The sequence below is a fragment of the Triplophysa rosa genome, linkage group LG16 (genome assembly GCF_024868665.1).
Source record: "Triplophysa rosa linkage group LG16, Trosa_1v2, whole genome shotgun sequence".
In the NCBI taxonomy this organism is placed as follows: Eukaryota; Metazoa; Chordata; class Actinopteri; order Cypriniformes; family Nemacheilidae; genus Triplophysa; species Triplophysa rosa.
Genome location: NC_079905.1, coordinates 21,407,020 through 21,428,771, shown reverse-complemented (window position 1 = coordinate 21,428,771; position 21,752 = coordinate 21,407,020). Strand labels below are relative to the sequence as shown.

Sequence of the window (21,752 nt, the reverse complement as noted above, 5' to 3'; positions counted from 1 at the left end):
TGACAGCACTAGTTTGTACACGTATTAGAATAAGAAAAAAAATTCAATGTCACTCTTGAGCATTGTTTTTGTTAGAATTCAAATTATGACTGCAATACATGCAGGATTTAAATGATTTATGATGTTATAAATATAATAAACAGGCATTCATTACAGAAGACTGTGAGTTTAAAACAAAAAATTATTATTGTTGAATATTGCCTTTTATATGTGTGCATTTAATTTGATTGATGTTTTACACCTTAAATAAAGCGGTTATGTAAACTGGACATTAATAGAAGCCTACAAAAGAAAGCGGGCTAAGAACATTCCCCATCACTGAACGCTGATTTCTGTTTAATTTCATTTAATGAATTAATCTGATTACACTGCACAATGAACTTTACGTCGTGTCTGCTGTTTTTTATAGGGTATCCTGAGCGCGCATCGCGCCAAAACTGAACTCTTTGGCACAGTGTTTCGCTACCACCTGCAGCGTGAATTGGGGTGTTTGAGATGTAGAGACACAGATTTATTTCTGAAGCGGGAGCTTCGGAAGATGGAGATTTCAGTCATTACTGAAAGTCGATAGGTTAAAATCTAGCCTATATATTGCAAGCAAATAATACAACCGTCAGTTACTAATAAACTGGCACTAAATATCAGTAAGAAAAGTAAGAGATGGCACTGAATATAATGACTTTCATATATAATAATACTTGCGCAAGCAGATGATTACGAAACACAATAAATGCGGTGCTTTTGTGGAGGCCTGCTGTTTGGGAAACACTATGGCGCGAAAATTGTGCCAAAACTTAACAAACAAATCCAGCGTTTTGCAAAGAAACGCAACCTTTTTTGCAAAAGAAACTCACCTCTGAAACAAACAGCGTTTTACAAATACATAATGCAATTCGAGAGAAAATGCAAAGGTGTAACATATAAATGTAGCCTACTGTGTTTAAGTCTCGCCTTTTTATGAGATTTTCTCAGCTTGATTTTCTCACAAATGAGATCATGCAAATTTTCTCACAAATGCATGTGCAACTTCCTCTTACAAAACAGCAGGTGGTGCTATTGGGAATTTGACACTAGTTTCTATAGGAAGAAGCCTTGAACATTACCTTGCAACCCACCCTTGCCAGTGCCAGAAACTGAATTAAGACAAATTTCATTTCTCAAGTTTCATTCATTTAGTCTCATTAAATTTATTGAAACTGTTAATAATAATCAGTTGCTGTTCTTAATAATAAACAATAAATTTTGCATTGGTTTTAATATACAAATAACGTACAAGAAACCTGGATGCATTTGCAATGTTGTCACCCCTTCCACCCCATCTCATTCTCTTGTTCTTGTTTCACGTTCACAAAACAGACTACTTTTACAAGGATAGTTTCTTATGTGGGAATTTTGACATAATTTTGTGTTTATATCAGGGCTGGCTCTAGGCATGGGCAAGGCTGGGCTGAACCCACCTAAACGTTGGTCTTGCCCACCCCATGAGAAAAAACTAACACTAAAAATTGCTGTATTTTCTATTGGCTGAAAACAACGTCATTGTTCAATTCACTGCTCTGGCTTTATTTCGTAACAGAGAAGCATGCTACAGGTGAAAGCAAAATACTGTACAAAGGAATTTTAGGTGCACTGCACATATGTAAAATTAATTGTGCAGTAAAATCAGAAACCTTTATTCATTTTTGCGGTCTTATTTTGTGCTGTTAACAAGTTGGATGGAAACGGTGCTTATTTGCAAATGTTTTAAGTGATATTCCATTTTTGCGCATAAGCTAAATTCGCAACTTTGGATGGAAACTAATGTCTGCACAGAAACACACGGGCTTCTCCGCAGCTGAGCACGAGCACAGCAGGTGCACACATGTTTTAAAGGTTGGTAAACGATCAAGTTTATTGAAGCGCTGTGTTTTTCGTGTTAATAGTTTTGATAAAAGTAATTTCAAGTTTAAACTGCGTTTAGAAGCAGACAATGCTATTCTCACATCTGACCTTAAGTTTGGTGATTAGGACTCTTGCATTCATCCACGATTTAGGTAATGACAAATAGTGTCATGGTTCTGCCTCTTCTTGTCATGTCTTTCTTGGTCTTGTGGCAGAACCATGGCAGAGCCTCTTGTTCTGTGTGGAGAGAAATATATTATTGTTGGCCTCGACATAATGTGTGTTCTCTCCGGTCTCGTCTCTGGCCCCGCCCCTCTCATTCCCCGTTTAGCTTCCCGCTTGTTGTCTCATTACCCACACCTGCCTATTGTTACCTCCCTTGTTAGTTCCCCCATATAATGCCCTTGTGTTTGCTGTCCTGTGCTCGTTCGTTTTGCGTCAATTGTACCTTGTACCATTTACTGTTTACTGCATACGAGTCGTGTTTTTGAAGACGTTGCGTCTGTTCCTGTCTGTAATCCAATCAAGTCTAGCCTAGTGTAAGTTTGTCTAGTGTTTGTTTAGCCCAGTGTTAGTTAGTTTACGTTCCTAAGTTCTGTGTATTATTCCCTTGTTACAGTTGTCCCCCCCATTCCGCATCCCCCCCCGTGGGTCCTTGTTTTGTGTTTATTAAATAAATTCCTTTTGTTAACCCCTTACTCGCCGCCTGCATCTGGGTTCTTCCCGGGAGATTCCTGACATAACGAACGAGCCAGTACAGAACCTAGCAGGCGGCATCATGGACAATGCCGATTCCCAGCAGTCTCGCCAGGCTCGTCTCCTTTGTGGCCTGTGCCAGGGGGACTTAGAATTGGTTAAATACCTTGACCAGTTCCTGGAGGCTGCAGAGGAGATGGTCTTTGGGGAGGCGGAGCTTGCGGTGCTGTTCAATGGCAGCCTCAACGACCCTCTGTCGTGGGCAGAGATGAGAATGCTGAGACCGCTGGGCTTTGATGGCACAGTAAAGTATGCCTTAAACCGGCCGGAGCCCAGGGTCTCAGCTCATTCCAACTCCTCATCTCCATTGGCTGCAATCCCAGAGGATCGCACCTTGCAGGTCGGGGCCGTGGGCAGTGCCGCACCATCCGCCTTACCCCCTGGAGCCTCTCCGCCTCCTACCAGTCTTCGTGGCAGGCGAGGTCGAAGGGAGTCGTGGGACGCCCCGTCCGACTCGTCCGGCACGGAGCTAATCGGGCTCCCCTCTGCTTCTCCGCAGCCGGCCACACATTCAGTTGGCTGGTCTAAGAAGAAGAAACCGAGGAGGGGATTGCGGAGTCCTGACCAGTTGCTAGCATCCAGTCCTACCCAGCCGTAGGTGTCCAGTCCTGCCCAGCAGTCGGTAGTTCAGCCGACATCCAGTCCTGCCCAGCCGCAGGAGTCCAGTCCTGCCCAGCAGTCGGCAGTCCATCTGACGTCCAGTCCTGTCCCGTCCCGCAGTCGGCAGTCCAGCCGACGTCCAGTCCTGCCCAGCCACAGATGTCCAGTCCTGCCCAGCAGCCGGAGTCCCAGCCGGCATTCCAGCCGGTGTTCCGGCCGGTCACTCAGCTGGCTCTCAGCCCTGCCTTCTGTCCGGTCCTGCCGACACTCCAGCCGGCAGCTAAGCCAGACCCTGTCAGGTCCCCAAGGACTCGGTGCTCCCGAGCGCCCCCACAAACTAAGACTCCCCCACCTTGCCCGAATCCCTCTGGACTCCCCCCAAGGACTTTGTTGTTCCCCCACCGCCCCTCCCATTTTTATTATTTTTATTGTGTCACCCCAACCCCTTTATTGTTATTTAATGTTTGCCCTTGTTAGTCATTACAATGTTTTCCTGGATGTTATCTGTTACCCAGTCGGTCTTGTCTCGTTAGTCTGCCCCTTGGTGAACGCCTGGGGGCGTACATTAAGGGGGGGCTTCGTCATGTCTTTCTTGGTCTTGTGGCAGAACCATGGCAGAGCCTCTTGTTCTGTGTGGAGAGAAACATATTATTGTCGGCCTCGACATAATGTGCATTCTCTCCGGTCTCGTCTCTGGACCCGCCCCTCTCGTTCCCCGTTTTTTCATTACCCACACCTGCCTATTGTTATCTCCCTTGTTAGTTCCCCCATATATGCTGTTGTGTTTGCTGTCCTGTGCTCGTTCGTTTTGCACCAATTTGACCTTGTACCATTTACTGTTTACTGCATATGAGTCATGTCTTTGAAGACGTTGCGTCTGTTCCTGTCTGTAATCCATTCAAGTCTAGCCTAGTGTAAGTTTTGTCTAGTGTTTGTTTAGCCCAGTGTTAGTTAGTTTACGTTCCTAAATTCTGTGTATTATTCCCTTGTTACAGTTGTAATCCACCCAACCCCCCTCCACGTTTTGCTGTGTTTGCTAAGTGCAAAAGACTAGCTATACAAAATAAATAACAAAACTAATCTGCCACATGATCTGGAAAAAACATCATACTTACATTTGTTTTTTGAAAAAACGAGGTGATTGTTTTTTGTTTCTTCATTGCCTTATGTGGAAGTTATGCAGTCAATTTATTTCAGTGCACTAACTCACCAAAATCAACAGCTCAGTAGACGATGGCATATGATCACTACATCTACTACAGGCACAATTGAGGCAGCTAACAGCTCGTCATAGGACCTCGGGGGCGGGGTCAGGAGTTGTAGCAGGCTAGCAGCACACAGACAGTGTTGCCAAGTCCACTTATTATAAGCGATTGTAACGTCTGTCAGCCGCAGTGCCCTCGTGCTCCACAAGGGGGCACTCACCTCATCACTTGGACTGTCATATCACACTACTTTTCCCATAACCCTTTGCCCGGACTCGTCAGCCATCATTGCATTCACCTGTGTGTTTGTGTGTGTATATATAGTGCCTGTGTTTCTTGTGTCAGTTGTCCGGTATTGTTTATATTGTAATGTGTTTGTTGTGCCTTGTTCTCTGCCTTTGTTTTCCGCGGATATTACTTTTATATTAAATACTGTTTGCATTTAGATCCTACCTGACCAGCTCATCATTACAGCGACTTTGGGCTTGTTTTCCTGTAAAGTTGCTTACAAATATTGGTAGTCACGGGTCACGGTTTTTTTGGGCTTGTTTCTAAAATGTAGTTGCTTATTTGTTCCCAGCTCTATACTAAGTTGTCAAGCAGATATTTTCTATATGTTATAAACGTAGGAGTTTGTCTTGCCTGTTTCCTATGTCCCTCCACTTTCCCCATACACATAGGAGAAAGCAGAGTTTTTTCCCACCCACATCTTGCTTCTAATTGGCTCTGCTCCAGATGGCAACGAGTATTAGCCAATCAGAGGCAGAGCAGGGCAATCTGTTTTATTCTGGTAACCGGCAGAACCCAAAAATGAAAATACGTGCGATTTACGGTGGACTGTAGGAGAGTTTTTGAAGAACAAATGCCCGGGACAAAGTGGGTGAAATATGGGAAGAAATATAACAAAGATTGGGAGAAAGAGAATGGAGTAAAAGAATGGATTCAACCCATCATGGGGGATGACACAAAAGCACTGTGCAGAGTATGTAAGTGTGAAATACGTGCGCACCATGCGGACCTCGTACAACATGCTAGCACAGAAAAACATTTTAAAAAATGCAGCACCGTTCTCCACAATGAGGCTTACGGACATTGGGTTCACGGTCTCCAAGCAGAACGAATCAAGACAGAGAGCTGAGCTGAAGGTAGCCATCTATGTAGCTTGTCACACATCCATTAAATCAGTCGATCACCTCGGGGAGTTAATTTGCTCAACTTGTGACAAAGACATCAAAATGCACCGGACAAAATGCACAGCATTAATTAACCATGCCATTGCTCTGTGTATGTTCACAGAACTTCAGAGGGATATTGGAGGTGCTGAATACTCCCTTGTTATTGATGAAAGCACAGACGTATCATCTGTCAAGCAACTGTGTGTGGTAATCCGCTACTTCAGGATGACACTGAACAAAGTTGTGTCCACCTTTTTGGGTTTGATAAACTTGGAGGGTGAAACAGCAGAGGCTATTGCCTCCACTCTGACCCGTTTTCTACACTGCGTTCCAAATTATTATGCAAATTGGATTTAAGTGTCGTAAACATTTAATTTTATATTGTTCAATTAAACTTATGGATGGTATTGTGTCTCAGTGCTCTTTGGATCACTGAAATCAATCTCAGACACCTGTGATAAGTAGTTTGCCAGGTGAGCCCAATTAAAGGAAAACTACTTAAGAAGGACGTTCCACATTATTAAGCAGGCCACAGGTTTCAAGCAATATGGGAAAGAAAAAGGATCTGTCTGCTGCCGAAAAGCGTCAAATAGTGCAATGTCTTGGACAAGGTATGAAAACATTAGATATTTCACGAAAACTTAAGCGAGATCATCGTACTGTGAAGAGATTTGTGGCTGATTCAGAGCACAGAAGGGTTCGTGCAGATAAAGGCAGAATGAGGAAGGTTTCTTCCAGACAAATTCATCGGATTAAGAGAGCAGCTGCAAAAATGCCATTGCAAAGCAGCAAACAGGTATTTGAAGCTGCTGGTGCCTCGGGAGTCCCGAAAACCTCAAGGTGTAGGATCCTCCAGATGCTTGCAGTTGTGCATAAACCTACTATTCGGCCACCCCTAACCAATGCTCACAAGCAGAAACGGTTGCAGTGGGCCCACACATACATGAAGACTAATTTTCAAACAGTCTTGTTTACTGATGAGTGCCGTGCAACCCTGGATGGTCCAGATGGATGGAGTAGTGGATGGTTGGTGGATGGCCACCATGTCCCAACAACGCTGCGACGTCAGCAAGGAGGTGGCGGAGTCATGTTTTGGGCTGGAATCATGGGGAGACAGCTGGTGGGCCCCTTTAGGGTCCCTGAAGGTGTGAAAATGAACTCTGCAAGGTATGTAGAGTTTCTGACTGAGCACTTTCTTCCATGGTACAAAAAGAAGAACCATGCCTTCCGTAGCAAAATCATCTTCATGCATGACAATGCACCATCTCATGCTGCAAAGAATACCTCTGTGTCATTGGCTGCTATGGGCATAAAAGGAGAGAAACTCATGGTGTGGCCACCATCCTCCCCTGACCTCAACCCTATTGAGAACCTTTGGAGCATCCTCAAGCGAAAGATCTATGATGGTGGGAGGCAGTTAGCATCAAAACAGCAGCTCTGGGAGGCTATTCTGACATCCTGCAAAGAAATTCAATCAGAAACTATCCAAAAACTCACAAGTTCAATGGATGCAAGAATTGTGAAGGTGATATCAAAGAAGGGGTCCTATGTTAACATGTAACTTGCCCTGTTAGGATGTTTTTGATTGAAATAGCTTTTGATTTCAGTAAATATGACCTCCTAATGCTGCAAATTCAACAAATGACCATTTTCAGTTTTTTACAACCTATGAAATGTTTTCAAACTCTGTTGTGCATAATAATTTGGAACAGTGCATTTTGAGTTTTTCATTTTTTAAATAAATACTGTTGTCAGTGGGAGGTTTGTTCAATAAAATTCCAAATGTACCCTAACTGTTGATTACTTGAAAATTATACTGACTGTCATTTGCATCGACAAATTAGGAAAACCAGAGAAAGATATCATTTGCATAATAATTTGGAACCCAGTGTACTGAGTATTGGACTGGACATCAAAAAGTGCATTGGATTAGGTACAGATGGCTGCAGTGTCATGGTAGGGAAGAGGAATTCAGTGTACACTCACCTTCTCCAGAAAAACCTAAATCTCCAGCTGCTCAAGTACGTGTGCCATTCCATACAGCTGTGTGTATGCAAGGAAGTGGAGACCCTCCCACACAACCTTGAATACTTGGTCTCTTACTACTGGTTTTCCCACAGTGCTTTTCGCCACCGTAAGTATGCAAAGATCTACAGTCTCATCAATACTGGTAAAATCCCTTTGATGCTTGTACACATGTCAGGTACACGGTGGCTTTCCATCCATGATTGCTGTTTGCGCATACTTAATCAGTGGGATGAACTGAAGCTTCACTTTCAGCTAACCAAAGATCACCAGAGATGGCATGATGCTGAAATCCTGCACCAGATGTACAGTGATCCTGTTAACAAACTGCTGTTTTTAATGCCTTTTCTACAAGAATTCAACAGGATCAACAAGCTGTTCCAGCAGGACAGGGGCAATCCATTCAAAATGTTGGAGTGTCTGCTTCTTTTCTTTCACTCCTTCATCTCCAGAGTGGTGAGACCTGGAATGATCCCCACATCAGATGAACAACTGCTTGCAATCGACATAACAGACCCCAGTGTTTTGTTACCTGTGGGTGCAGTCAATTATGGGGTCACCTTCATGATGGCATTGGATGAGGCAAGAATGGAGAGCACGGCTGAGAGAAATATGAAGAGCAGGTGCCATGACTTCTTGGTGGAAGCGGGCAGACAAGTGCAACAGAGACTCCCAGCTAACATCCAGATATGGAAATATATGACTATGTTCAGTCCGACTGTCATCCTGTCACAAACAAAACCACAGCTCAGCTCAGTCTCAATGCTGAAGCTCTACACTGGTGATCTTGCAGCTCTTGAAACACAGTATCAGGCTGTTGCATATCTCCCATGGTCAAACAAGGAGGACAGCCAGGCAGAGGCCTTTTGGGTTGAAGTGCTCAATTACAAAGACAGCAGTGGAGACCACACTTTCAAAAAACTTGCCCTCTTTTCTCTGTCATTGCTTGCGATGCCTTTGAGCAATGCTGACGTAGAACGAGTGTTCTCACAGATGAGCCTGGTCAAGTCCAAACTGAGGAACAGAATGGGACAAGAAACTCTTAGCAGCATACTCCACATAAAATACGGACTGAGAAGACAAGGCATATGCTGCAAGGACTTTGCCCCAAGCCAAGAGATGTTCCAGTGCTTCAATAGTCGCATGTACTCTGTGAGTGGAGCATCAGAGAGCAGGGACACGGATGCAGATGAAGACAGTGAAGATGGATTTTAATTAAGGTAAGCACTGTTACTGTATCTTTTTTATTAGAGCCAGGATATGTTGCTAAGAAGGAAAGTTGTTTTTGATGAATCATGATAATCCTCAAAGTACTGTAATATTTAATGGGATTTAGGGAATCCGTGGTATCCATCTTCTACTGTTATAGCTGAAGTATAATTTGACCGTATCCCTCATTAGAAAATCTTACCTTTTCTTTCTGCAGCACAAGCTCTGTGGAGCCAGCAGTGGAGGTATGAAGATACACCTGAAGAATTCCCCAAAGACATCAGTACAAGGCCATGTTCTACAGAGAGTGAAACTGCCTACTCTGTACCTGTTCTGTGGCGTCTTAAGCTCATATACCACTTTAACATTTGACTTTGATTGGCCCTCTTTGGGTCACCACACTCTCCTCAACTAAACAAGAGGATAGTTACATTCTCATTCCACACAAGTTTTTTTAATGTTTTTTTATTTTATTTATATGGTTTTGTTATGTTCTTGTTTGAATGCGGGCCATCAAGAACGTCTGGATGTAGAACTAAAACATGTTGAATGTTTCAGGATATTTAAAATTTTTCAGATATTTCATTGGTTCAGTTCAGACAAATTGTAATGTTGTTAAATATGTTTAATTTGCACCTTGGTACCTGAAGCAACTTGAAAGATAATGGTGTTATTCTTTATATATATGAGGCCAAAGGGTTATGAGCAGTGTTGCCAGATCTCGTGAGACAAATAAGCTTATGAGTCTTAAGAAAAATGTTTTAGACCAAGCCTCATCCTCAAGAATTTATGAATTCAGGATGATATTTATTTGTGTGTGCAAATTTTAATAATCAGAGGTTTACTGTGTAGCCTATATAATGCGATTGGTACATCAGTAGGATATTTGATATCCCATCAGTTTTCTAATGTTAAATAATGTTAAAAGGTGGTTTAACTCCCTCTTGTGGTCATTGTCCTGAAGCTCAGGGGGGAGAAAAATAAATAAACTTTACAGTGTCTACAGTTTTGCAAAACTGCGCACAGTCCACATGGATGTAAATTGACAATCTGTACCCACAGTTTAAAATCCGTCCCCACGGATTGTAAAACCGTGCACACAGTTTATTTATTTTTCTCTTCCCGGAACCTAGATGGGCTCCGTAGAAAAAGTCGCTTGTTTTGGGCTTGTTTTCACAGGCCTGTGGCCTCATTTATAACCGTTGCGTACGCACAAAACATGCCCTGAAAGAGGCGTATGCAACTTCCCACGCAAAAGATGGGACTTATAAAAACAAATTTGACGGAAAAATGTGCGCACCTGCACGCAAACTCTGACCCATGCGTACGCACATTCTGGAGACAAATGGTGAGTTAGTGAACTTAGATTGCAGAAACTAAGATTGATATAAACGCTTATAAGCATTATGCCTCACACACACTTTATTTGACCTCATATCCGTTAAAGATCCATATTATCACGAAGATTAAATCTGCAGAGTTATTTGCGCTTGAGTGATAATTGTTTCATGCACCTTCTTGTAAAATCCAACTCAAATCTTAAATAAAAATTCAATGTAAATATTTAATCAGCGCTGTCTCACCATCACACTATGAGCGCATGAGGAGGAGATGATCCGATTGAACAGGGACAGCATCAAATATGATAACTGCAGAACACAGGGTAAATAAATACTAAATATATTTTCCTTAAATACTGTGCATAATCATAGAATGTCAAAGTCTGAAATACAGCCATTAAGCTCTCGCACAATCGTTTCTCTTTATGTTCTCGTTATCAGTCCTAACTATCATAACAAAATTGGAATGAAGAAACATTCGTCTTTTACAATGATGTCTTCAAATGTTATCTCAGGTGAAGGACACCACTAATGGGGTGTTAATGATCAGTCTAAATGCTGTAAACATTTAATTGCTGCAGAGACCTTCTTTGGCTTTAATATAATTATAATTATTATTAATAATTATAACAATTATTAAGTTGGAAATCTCAGTGAATCTCATGTGTGGCCATTTGTGATTTCGTTACGGAGATAAAGGATGGGATCGGGGTTTTACATCATTTTTTGTTATATTTCTATGGCATCTGATAGCGGTTTGACCAGGAAACGGTGTACGCCCATTATGGTGCGTGACGTCAGGCTTAACAAGCGGATTGGATGGCAGGTTTATTAATATACGAATCAGTATTCATGAGGTGCTTTACATTGACTATTTATGGGTAAAAACGGGCGTGTACAGGTCGGGATATGAGGCTGATTCACGTATGCACACTTGCAGGTGATCTGTGATTTATAAAGCGAATATTGCTTACAGGTGTGCGTACGCACGGTTTTATAAATCGGATTTTTTTGGGCATACGCTATTTTTGGGCGCACGTGCACTTTTTGTTTTCGGGCGCACGTACACTTTTAGTAAGGATCCTACGCACAGTTTTATAAAACTGTGCGTAGGATCCTTACTAAAAGTGTCCTTATTAAAAGTGTACGTGCGCCCGAAAACCAAAAATAGCGTATGCCAAAAAATATTCAGATTTATAAAACCGTGCGTATACGCACACCTGTAATCAATATTCGTGTTATAAATCACAGATCACCTGCAAGTGTGCGTACATGAATGAGCCTCATATCCCGCCCTGTACACGCCCATTTTTACCCATAAATGTGACCCTGGACAACAAAACGTCTCGGTTACGTTTGTAACCTCGGTTCCCTGATGGAGGAAATGAGACGTTGTGTCGAACCGACAGATGGGGTTCGTCCCTGAGAACCAATCGTTTCCGACTGCTTAGAAAAGGCCAATGAAAATTGGCAAATGAAATTTGCATGCCGGACTCCGCCCCGGACATCCGGGTATAAAAGGGAGACGGCGTGCATCATTCATTCACATTAGTTCTGAGGAGCCTGAGACCTCTCACGACTGCTGCAGAGGACAGCACGTGTTGTGGCAAGAGGACACAACGTTTCGTTCCCTCCATCAGGGAACCGAGGTTACAAATGTAACCGAGACGTTCCCTTTCTGTCGGTCTCTCGACGTTGTGTCGAACCGACAGATGGGGTTCCAATGGAAAACGCCATAACACTGCGCCCTGTCACAACCTCAACGAAGCGACGGTGACTGGCCTGGGCTTGTCAGCCGACGCTACCGCGAATTGCAACCTACCAGTGGGAAGGTAGGGGGTCCCAGAGCTTTCTTGAAAGGTGGGAAGGCCCCTACCTTCGGCCTCACAGGCGGCGGCCTTGTTTCTCTAACAGCGAGAAGCCGCCCGGAACCGTAAGGCACTGGGTAAGCGCTACATCCTCAAGTGGGGGATGCGCTACAGAGACCACTTCCTACCGCAGGGAGGAAGCATGGTCTCACCGATGGGGAAGAACTCATGGGAAGAAAGTGCGGCTAAAGAGAAAACCGCGATGTGAAGGTTCACCCGGGGAGGTCATGGGTTACCAAGGTGGGAACCAGCATGAGGATACATCAGACGGAACCGCCCTACTGGGGAGTTGCAACATCTGGTAGCACTAGGTCCGGTTAGAGCTATGCAGCGAATAACTCAGATGAAACCCGGCCTAAGGGGCAGGGCTGCTCTGCCCAGCCCGCCCCAGGGGGTGCTTGCTTAGTGATGGATAGAGTGCCTGTTCTTCTCCCAGTGGGGAAAGAATGGAGGCTAAATCGGTATACTGACCCACTCGAGAGAGGGGGAAAAGAACCGAACAGGCGTACACCCTACCAGTTGCCGGTCCTACATGTGGCCATGCAGGACGCGGGCTGACACCGGCTCTACGCGGAGGTTGTAAAACCTCGCGAAGGTGTTGGGTGTAGCCCAACCCGCAGCTCTGCAAATGTCTGCGAGAGAGGCCCCCCGTGCCAAGGCCCAAGAGGAGGCAACACCCCGGGTGGAGTGGGCCCTCACTCCTAGGGGGCACGGGAGATTTAGGGATTGGTAAGCTGCCTTGACAGCGTCCACAATCCAGTGGGCCAACCTCTGCTTGGAGACAGCTCTCCCCTGTTGCTGACCTCCGAAACAGACAAAGAGCTGATCCGAGCTCCTGAAACTCTGTGTGCGGTCTAAGTAGAGGCGCAGCGCGCGTACTGGACACAACACGGACGGGGTTGGGTCTTCCTCCCCAGTGGGGAGCGCCTGTAAGTTCACCACCTGGTCCCGAAAGGGAGCGGTGGGAACCTTGGGCACGTAGCCGGGCCGAGGTCTCAGGATAACGTGAGAATCCCTGGGTCCGAATTCTAGGCAGTCAGGGGACACAGAGAAAGCCTGTAGATCCCCTACCCTCTTGATGGAGGCGAGCGCCAAAAGGAGAACCGTCTTCATCGTAAGATGAGGAAGAGAGGCATCCCCTAGGGGCTCGAAGGGGGGCCTGGTGAGACCTGACAGGGCTACATCCAGGTCCCAAGAGGGTATGGAGTGCGGACGAGGCGGGTTACGCCTCCTCGCACCCCTTAGGAATCTAATGACCAGGTCGTGCTGCCCTAGAGACTTTCCAGCAACTGAGTTGTGATGAGCAGCAATGGCGGCTACATACACTTTCAGTGTGGAGGGGGAGAGGTTAGTCTCGAGTCTCTCTTGTAGGAAGGACAGCACGGACCCGATCGCACAACTCCGTGGGTCTTCTCCTCGAGAAGCACACCAGGTCGAGAAGAGGCGCCACTTGTAGGCGTACAGTCGCCTAGTGGCAGGTGCCCTAGCCTGAGAAATGGTAGCTACCACCGCCGGGGGCAGACCACTCAGGATCTCCTCGTCCCGTCCAGGGGCCAGACATGGAGGTTCCAGAGGTCTGGCCTGGGATGCCATAACGTGCCCTTCCCCTGGGAAAGCAGGTCCTTCGTCAGGGGAATCGGCCAGGGGGGAGCTGTCGTCAAGAGCATTAGCTCCGAGAACCAAGTCCGGTTGGGCCAGTGTGGCGCAACGAGTAACACTTGATGCTCCTCTTCCCTGACCTTGCACAGGGTCTGTGCAATGAGGCTCACTGGGGGGAAGGCGTACTTCCGCTTGTCCCGCGGCCAGCTGTGCGCTAGGGCATCCGTGCCGAGGGGTCCCTCGGTCAGAGAGTACCAAAGCGGGCAATGGGTGGTTTCGAGGGAGGCAAACAGGTCCACCTGGGCCTGCCCGAACTGCACCCAAATGAGCTGGACTGCGCGGGGGTGGAGTCGCCACTCTCCGCGAGGCGTAGACTGACGAGAGAGCGCGTCGGCTGTCTGGTTCAGGTCGCCTGGGATATACGTGGCACGCAGGGAGCGGGTCACCTGCTGACTCCACCGGAGGAGGCGTCGGGCAAGTCGTGTTAACTGCAGTGAGCGAACGCCACCCTGACGATTGATATACGCTACTGCAGTAGTGCTGTCCGACCGGACCAGCACGTGCTTGCCCTGCACGAGAGGCTGCAGCCTCTTCAGTGCAAGTAGCACAGCCCACAACTCTAGGCAATTGATATGCCAGCGCAGGCGGGGGCCCGTCCAAAGCCCCGACACTGCGTGCCCGTTGCACACTGCACCCCAACCCTGCAGGGAGGCGTCTGTTGTCACCACGACATGCCTCGTAACCTGCCCTAGGGGTACCCCTGCCCGAAGGAAGGCCATGGAAGACCACGGGGTTAGGGTGCGTCGGCAGCGAGGCGTAATCACCATCTGCCTGCTGCCGGTGTGCCACGCTCTCCAAGGAACTCGACTCAGGAGCCAGTGTTGAAGCGGCCTCATGTGCATCAACCCGAGGGGTATCACCGCCGCCGAGGATGCCATGTGTCCCAGGAGCCTCTGAAATAGTTTCAGGGGAACCGCCGACTGCGTGAAATGATCCAGGCAGTTCAACACCGACTGGGCGCGTACTGCGGACAGTCGCGCTGTCATGGTGACAGAGTTGAGTTCCATACCAAGATAGAGGATGCTCTGCACAGGGGAGAGCATGCTCTTCTCTCGGTTGACCTGTAGTCCCAATCGATCTAGGTGCCGGAGCACCAGGTCCCTGTGTGCACACAACAGATCTCGCGAGTGAGCCAAGATAAGCCAGTCGTCGAGATAGTTGAGTACCCGCACACCTCTCCCCCTGAGGGGAGAGAGGGCGGCCTCCACGATCTTCGTAAAGACTCGTGGAGACAGAGACAGACCGAAGGGGAGGACTCTGTACTGATATGCCCGACCCTCGAAAGCGAACCGTAGGAACGGGCGATGACGAGGGAGAATCGAGACATGAAAGTAAGCGTCCTTCAGGTCGATTGCCATGAACCAATCCTGACATCTGACGGATGCCAGGATGCGCTTCTGCGTGAGCATCCTGAACGGCAGCTTGTGCAGGTGTCTGTTCAGGGTACGCAGATCTAGGATGGGGCGCACCCCCCCGCCTTTTTTGGGGACGATGAAGTAAGGGCTGTAAAACCCCTTGGACATCTCGGCTAAGGGGACGGACTCGATCGCACCCTTCGCCAGAAGGGTGGCGACCTCGCTCCGTAGTACGGGAGCATCCCGGCCTCTGACCGAGGTGACGAGGATGCCCCGAAACTTGGGCGGGTTTCTGGCGAACTGGATCGCGTAGCCGAGACGGATCGTCCTTCTTAGCCACCGTGACGGTGTGGGAAGCTCGAGCCAAGCTCCCAGGGACCGTGACAGGGGGACTAAGGGAACGATCTGCTTCATCGACCCCCCGGGGGGTGGTTCGATGGCTGGCAGTGCGGGTCTCTCGCCGGGGGCCGGCCCCCGGGAAGAAGACTGGCTCTGCTGGTTTGCCTGCCTGGCGATGCAGGTCCCCGCACCGTCGATTTGAGAGTGCTGAGGGCTGCAAAATACATTCGATGTTGCGCCTCGCCAAGACGCAACGTCGAGTGGCCGAACACCGTCTGACAGAGGGTGAGAGCGGCTGTGAAGAACACCCAGGGAGATAGGAAACTCTTTTTGTGAAAAAGTGGGCGCTAGGCCCCCGTGGGAACGGGGCAGGAACCGTCCCGGATCGACCGTCCAGCGATGTCATGGCTGGATACGGGCCCGATGGTGTTAACCTCCCTGGGGTCTTCCCGTCAGGAACGCTTCTTCCTCGAAGGTTGTTGACGGGGTGGTGGTCTCCCCTTCGACGCCCTTTTCCGGGATGCCGCCTGGGTAGGGAGCGCTGGAACCGGAGCTGGCTTCGAAGGGGGCCGGGGCTGCTGGGAAGCAGAGGCCGCACGGGAACTCGAAGGCCTACGGGCGGCCGAGTCTCGGCGGGGAAGAATATGGCTAATCGCCTCCGTCTGCTTCTTCACCGTCGAGAACTGCTGGGCGAAGTCCTCGACAGTGTCACCAAACAGCCCACCCTGCGCAATGGGCGCGTCGAGAAAGCGGACTTTCTCGGCGTCGCTCATCTGCGCAAGGTTGAGCCAGAGATGCCTCTCCTGGACCACCATGGTGGACATCGCCCGACCCAGGGCCCGCGCGGTCACCTTGGTCGCCCTTAGAGCGAGGTCGGTGGCGGTGCGGAGTTCCTGCATTAACCCCGGGTCGGTCTTACCCTCGTGGATCTCTTTCAACGCCTTGGCCTGATGGACCTGCAGGATGGCCATGGCGTGGAGAGAGGAGGCAGCTTGGCCCGCGGCAGTGTAGGCCTTCGACACCAGCGATGCCGAAGTCCTACATGCTTTGGACGGGAGTTTCGGTCGACCTCTCCAGGTGGACGCTGCCTGCGGGCACAGGTGCACCGCGACTGCACGTTCCACCTGGGGCACGTCGACGTAACCCCTAGCCGCCCCACCATCGAGGGAAGAGAGAGCGACGGAACCGGTTTGACGTGTACGCGCCGAAAAGGGGGCTTTCCACGTCTTCGCCAGTTCCTCATGCACTTCCGGGAAAAATGGAACCGGGGTTGAGCGCGGCTTGGAGTCGCGCTCAGAGCCCAAGAACCACGTATCCAACCGTGAGCGCTGGGGGAGAGGCACCGGAGTACACTCTAACCCAATGCACACGGCGGCCCGGGAAAGCATGGCCGACATCTCGACATCCATTTTTACATAATCTGAAAGCTGAATAAATAAACTTTCTATAGATATATGAGTTGTTAGAATAGGACAATATCTGTCTGAGATACAACCGTTTAAAACTCTGGAATCTGAGAGTGCAAAAAAATCAAAATATTGAGAAAATTGCCTTTGAAGTTGTTAATCAGGGGGCACTGTGGCAGACCATCCACTCACAAAAATAAAGTTTTTATATATTTAAGGCAGGAAATTTACAAAATATCTTCATGGAACATGATCTTTACTTAATATCCTAATGATTTTTGGCATAAAAGAAAAATCGATCATTTTGACCCACACAATGTATTTTTGTCTTTTACTAAAAATGTTCCCGTGTTACTTAAGACTGGTTTTGTGATCCAGGGTCATAAATAGTCAATGCAAAGCACCTCATGAATGCTGATTCGTATATTAATAAGCCTGGCATCCAATCCGCTTCTTAAGCCTGATGTCACGCACCATAATGGACGTATCCGTTTCCGGGTCCAACCGCTATCAGATGCCATAGAAAAATAACAAAAAATGATGTAAAACTGCAGAAAACACCCGATCACATCCTTCATCTCCGTAACGAAATCACAACTGGCCACACATGAGATTCACTGAGATTTCCAAATTAATAATTGTTATAATTAATAATAATAATAATTATTATATTAAAGCCAAAGAAGGTCTCTGCAGCATTTAAATGTTTACAGCATTTCGACTGACCATTAACATCTCATTAAAATCACCTCATTAATTAGTGGTGTGCTTCACCTGAGATAAAATTTGAAGACATAATTGTAAAAGACAAATGTTTCTTCATTCCGGTTTTGTTATGAACATAGTTAGGACTGATAACGAGAACATAAAGAGAAACTGGTGAATATTCAGACTTTGACATTTGATTATTATGCACAAATTATGCACAGTATTTAAGGAAATATATTTAGTATTTATTTACCCTGTGTTCTGCAGTTATCATATTTGATGCTGTCTCTATATTCAGTCGGATCATCTCCTCATCATGCGCTCATAGTGTGATGGTGAGACAGCGCTGATTAAATATTTAGATTGAATTTTTATTTAAGATTTGAGTTGGATTTTAGAAGAAGGTGCATTAAACAATCACTCAATACAAGCGCAAATAACTCTGCAGATTTAATCTTTGTGATTATGTGGATCTTTAACGGATATGAGGTCAAATTAAATGTGTGTGATCGATGCATTAATGCTTATCGTTTTTATCAATCTTAGTTTCTGCAATCTAAGTTCACTAACTCACCATTTTGTCTCCAGAATGTGCGTACGCATGGGTAAGAGTTTGCGTGCACTGTGCAGGTGCGCACATTTTTCCGTCAAGTTTGTTTTTATAAATCCCATTTTTTGCATGGGAAGTGGCGTATGCCTCTTTCAGGGCATGTTTTGTGCGTACGCAACGGTTATAAATGAGGCCCGTGGTTGCTTATTTGTCTCGCGAGATCTGGCAACACTGCACACAGAGAGCACAGAGAACGTCGGTGGCAGCACTATCGTGTGTGTTTATTTACAGCAGAACAGGGTGTAGTGAGAACGTGGGTACAAAGTAATGGTGACCGGTAGATTTTTATTGTGCGTCAGTCCCGAGCCAATTCTGAAGCAGTGATGGCAAAATAATTAAGGAGCGGCGCTACTTGGGCTAATCTAAATAGCGGAAACCAGGATTAATCCTCAGATTTACCGATGTTTGTCGTAGGGAGAGTGAGGGGGACGGATCGGAATCTGGGGGGTTCATGTCCCCAGTGTCATCTGCGCCCGTGACAAATAGTAGGACTATTTTTTCGTTTTTGATTTACTAACCAACAAAAATTAATCGCTTAACTATATTTATTTTCATAGCCAAACTATTTATGATTTATTATAGATGTGTGTCATCACTACACGGCCTTTCGTTCACACAGGGCACTTTCCGGGACTGATCCCCTTTCCGGAATCACTTTTCGGATCAATCCGGGATGCGTTTGCGTTCACACAGAAGGCACTCTGGTAATTTTTTGGCAATTTTCTGAGATCAGTGGCTGTGTGAATGGGGTATAGGTGTCTACACCATTTCGTGGCTTGAACCATAATGACATTTTTTTATAATGGATAATTCACCCAAAAATAAAAATTCTGTCATCATTTACTCAAGCTTTTGTCATTTCCAACTTTCTTTCTTCCTTCCGCAGAACACAAAACAAGATCGTGTTAAATTGTAAATCCGGACAAAAATATTAGGACCAAAATCCTAACTCAAATGCACTAATAAAAAAACGTTGGATGAAAGTGCTTTTTATACGTTTTATTCATTTGATATCCTATTCGAAATCAAATAATAAGAAATTGAAAAATGACTAGTTTCTCGTTTTTCGTTTAGTTCAGCAAACGGAAATTTCGTTTTTGGCCCGATATTTTATTTTTCGTTTGCCGTTTAAAAAATGGATTTTGGCCTCAATATGGCATTCGTACATGTGGGCGGTGCTGTAACGCCTCTTTCACCAGATTGGTCAAATCGTTCACCGTTCTGTACGGCCTTAATCCTGAAGAGGATGAGAACAAGACGTTGTGTCCTTCTTGCCACAACACGTGCTGCCCACTGCAGCAGTCGTGAGAGGTCTCAGGCTCCTCAGAACTAAGGTGAATGAATGAGGCACGCCGTCTCCCTTTTATACCCGTATATCCGAGGGCGGAGTCCGGCATGCAAATTTCATTCGCCAATTTCATTGGCCTTTTCTAAGTAGTCGAAAGCGATTGGTTCTCAAGGACGAACCCCATCTGTCGGCTCGACACAACGTCGAGAGACCGACAGAAAGGGAACCATATTTGGTGAGCTTATATCATCATTATTTTAACTATCTAAACCGCTACATAATTGGTGGAGAATGCGGGTACAGTTTTAAACCTTGTTTTGTGAGCAGAACTCAGTGACATCGGCTGATGAAGGGGAGGGTGACGCCGGCTGGACCCCGGCTGGGACGCCGGCTGCACCGGCTGGATCACCGGCTGGATCACCGGCTGGGACGCCGGCTGGACCGCCAGCTGGACCACCGGCTGGGATGCCGGCTGCACCACCGGCTGGGACCCCGGCTGCACCACCGGCTGGGACCCTGGCTGGATCACCGATCCAGTCAATCGGGCCCGTGGCCGACTTAGCCGGGCCCGTGGAGGACAGAGGGAGTTCTGGGTTGGAGGAGTCCACAGACGTCGTCCCCAAGTCTCTCCTCCCCCACTTGCCACGGGCGCCGACGGTGTGAGGCGCTGAGTGAGGCAGAGTTGAAAACGATTTTCAACTGCTGCCAAACTCAGTCACCTCCGCCACCGTCGAGAATGCCCTGGCGAACTCCTGGTTCCCGTAATTCCCCTGACGCAATCCTAGCAGCAAGTGGGCTTGGCGAGATTGTGAGGATGATGCTGTACCGTCCATAGTAGCTGCCTGCTGGGTTCTGTTAGGTTCGGTCATTCTGTCGTGATACACGGGGAAGAACCCAATTGCAGGCAGCAGTTTCTGGGTAACAAAAAGGGTTTATTAACAAAAAACACAAAACAAGGACCCACAATAGGGCTGGGCGATATATATCGCGATGCAGGCTAATAATACATGTCTAAACCGATACTGAAATCAATTTGATGTTTTATGCACAGCTCTTCTGTGAACTACAGCTGTTTGATGAGTAGGAAGTACTGCTCGTCTGCTCGATCTAAAATCACCACGAGATTGAGTCGTTTATAACATGTATTTGAAAAAGCAACACTCGTCTGTCATCATTACTATAAATCAACTTTATTATCATGAAAATACCTGAAAAGGTTTGAAGAACAGCGATAGAATATGACCACAGGCATTTCCTGGAACTGATTGCTTCGGTTTCACATATTCGGAGCTTTCAGATGAGGCGGCATTTAACCGTAAGTCATTGAGAAACTGAGAGCATAAGAATCGTACAATATATCGCCCACACCTAACCCACAATGGGGTTGAAAACAAAGGAACAAGATAATAGGACAGCAACAGGACGTAGACTAACTAATACTAAACTAAAACAACACTTGACAAGAACTAAACTAAACACTTACTAGACTTGACTCGACTCGACTTTGAAGAATCCACGGCAACAGTAAACAAGCACAGAGGTTTCACTACATAAGCACAGTGAAAACAATGACCGAACACAGGACAATGAAACACAAGGGCATTTTATAGGGAGAGTACAAACGAGGGATGATAACACAGGGAGGGTGACGGGCAGGTGACAAGGATCAAACACTAAGGAGAAGCTAACGAGGAATGAGAGGGAGGGAACAGAAACGCGACACCGGCGAGAGAGAGGATGTGGAAGGCCGAAAGGGTCAAAATCTCTCTCTCCACATATAACAAGGGATCCTGCCGTGATGCTGCCACAAGATCAAGAAAAACATGGCAAGATGAAGCAGAATCACGACACACTAAACTCCCTCAATATAAAAAAATGTCCCAAAAATAATAAAAACTCTTTTGAGGAAAAACGTTGACATGAACACTGTCAGTTATTTTTGTAGACCAATTCTTTTTACATGAAATGCCTAGATTTACAGGTAACTGTAAAAGTTTAAAACAAATACTTTTTTTGCTATTCAAAACAGCAGTAGGCCTATAATTTGCTCCTTAAATGCATTTGTTCCACAAGACACTAGGAGCAACAGCCCAACTGTTTGGTTTAAATTATCTAATGTGTTGCATAAAAGAGTTAACAAACCCCTGGAACTTCTCTATTTTTCAGAATTATAAGAATATAGTGTGGTAAGATTAGACCGAATCTAAATAATAAAAGAAAACATAAGAAACACATTAAGCACATTAACATAAAAAAACCTTTGTTGTCAGTTTAAGTACACCATGGTTTATGTGGACCATTCCACAATTACTGAGGCAATGACTTGGT

The 21,752-nt window shown here is 46.5% G+C and overlaps 1 protein-coding gene across 2 annotated transcripts in view; it reads right to left on the bottom strand.

Annotated features, from left to right (window-relative positions):
* The window catches only part of LOC130566600 (G1/S-specific cyclin-E2-like), a 31,200-nt gene extending 10,600 nt beyond the window's left edge, over nt 1-20,600 (bottom strand). The window contains exons 1-2 of one of the 2 annotated variants that reach the window (XM_057354188.1): nt 3,749-3,989; nt 1,990-2,118 (exon numbers count right to left, since the gene is read on the bottom strand). Coding sequence is in view for 1 of the 2 variants with exons in the window: in XM_057354185.1 (XP_057210168.1) it covers nt 19,736-19,764 (29 nt within the window). In the remaining variant the exon portion in view is untranslated. Of the gene's footprint in view, nt 1-1,989; nt 2,119-3,748; nt 3,990-19,735 lie in introns of those variants that run through there. The other variant, XM_057354185.1, reaches the window with a different exon arrangement.
* Nucleotides 20,601-21,752: the final 1,152 nt, after the last annotated feature.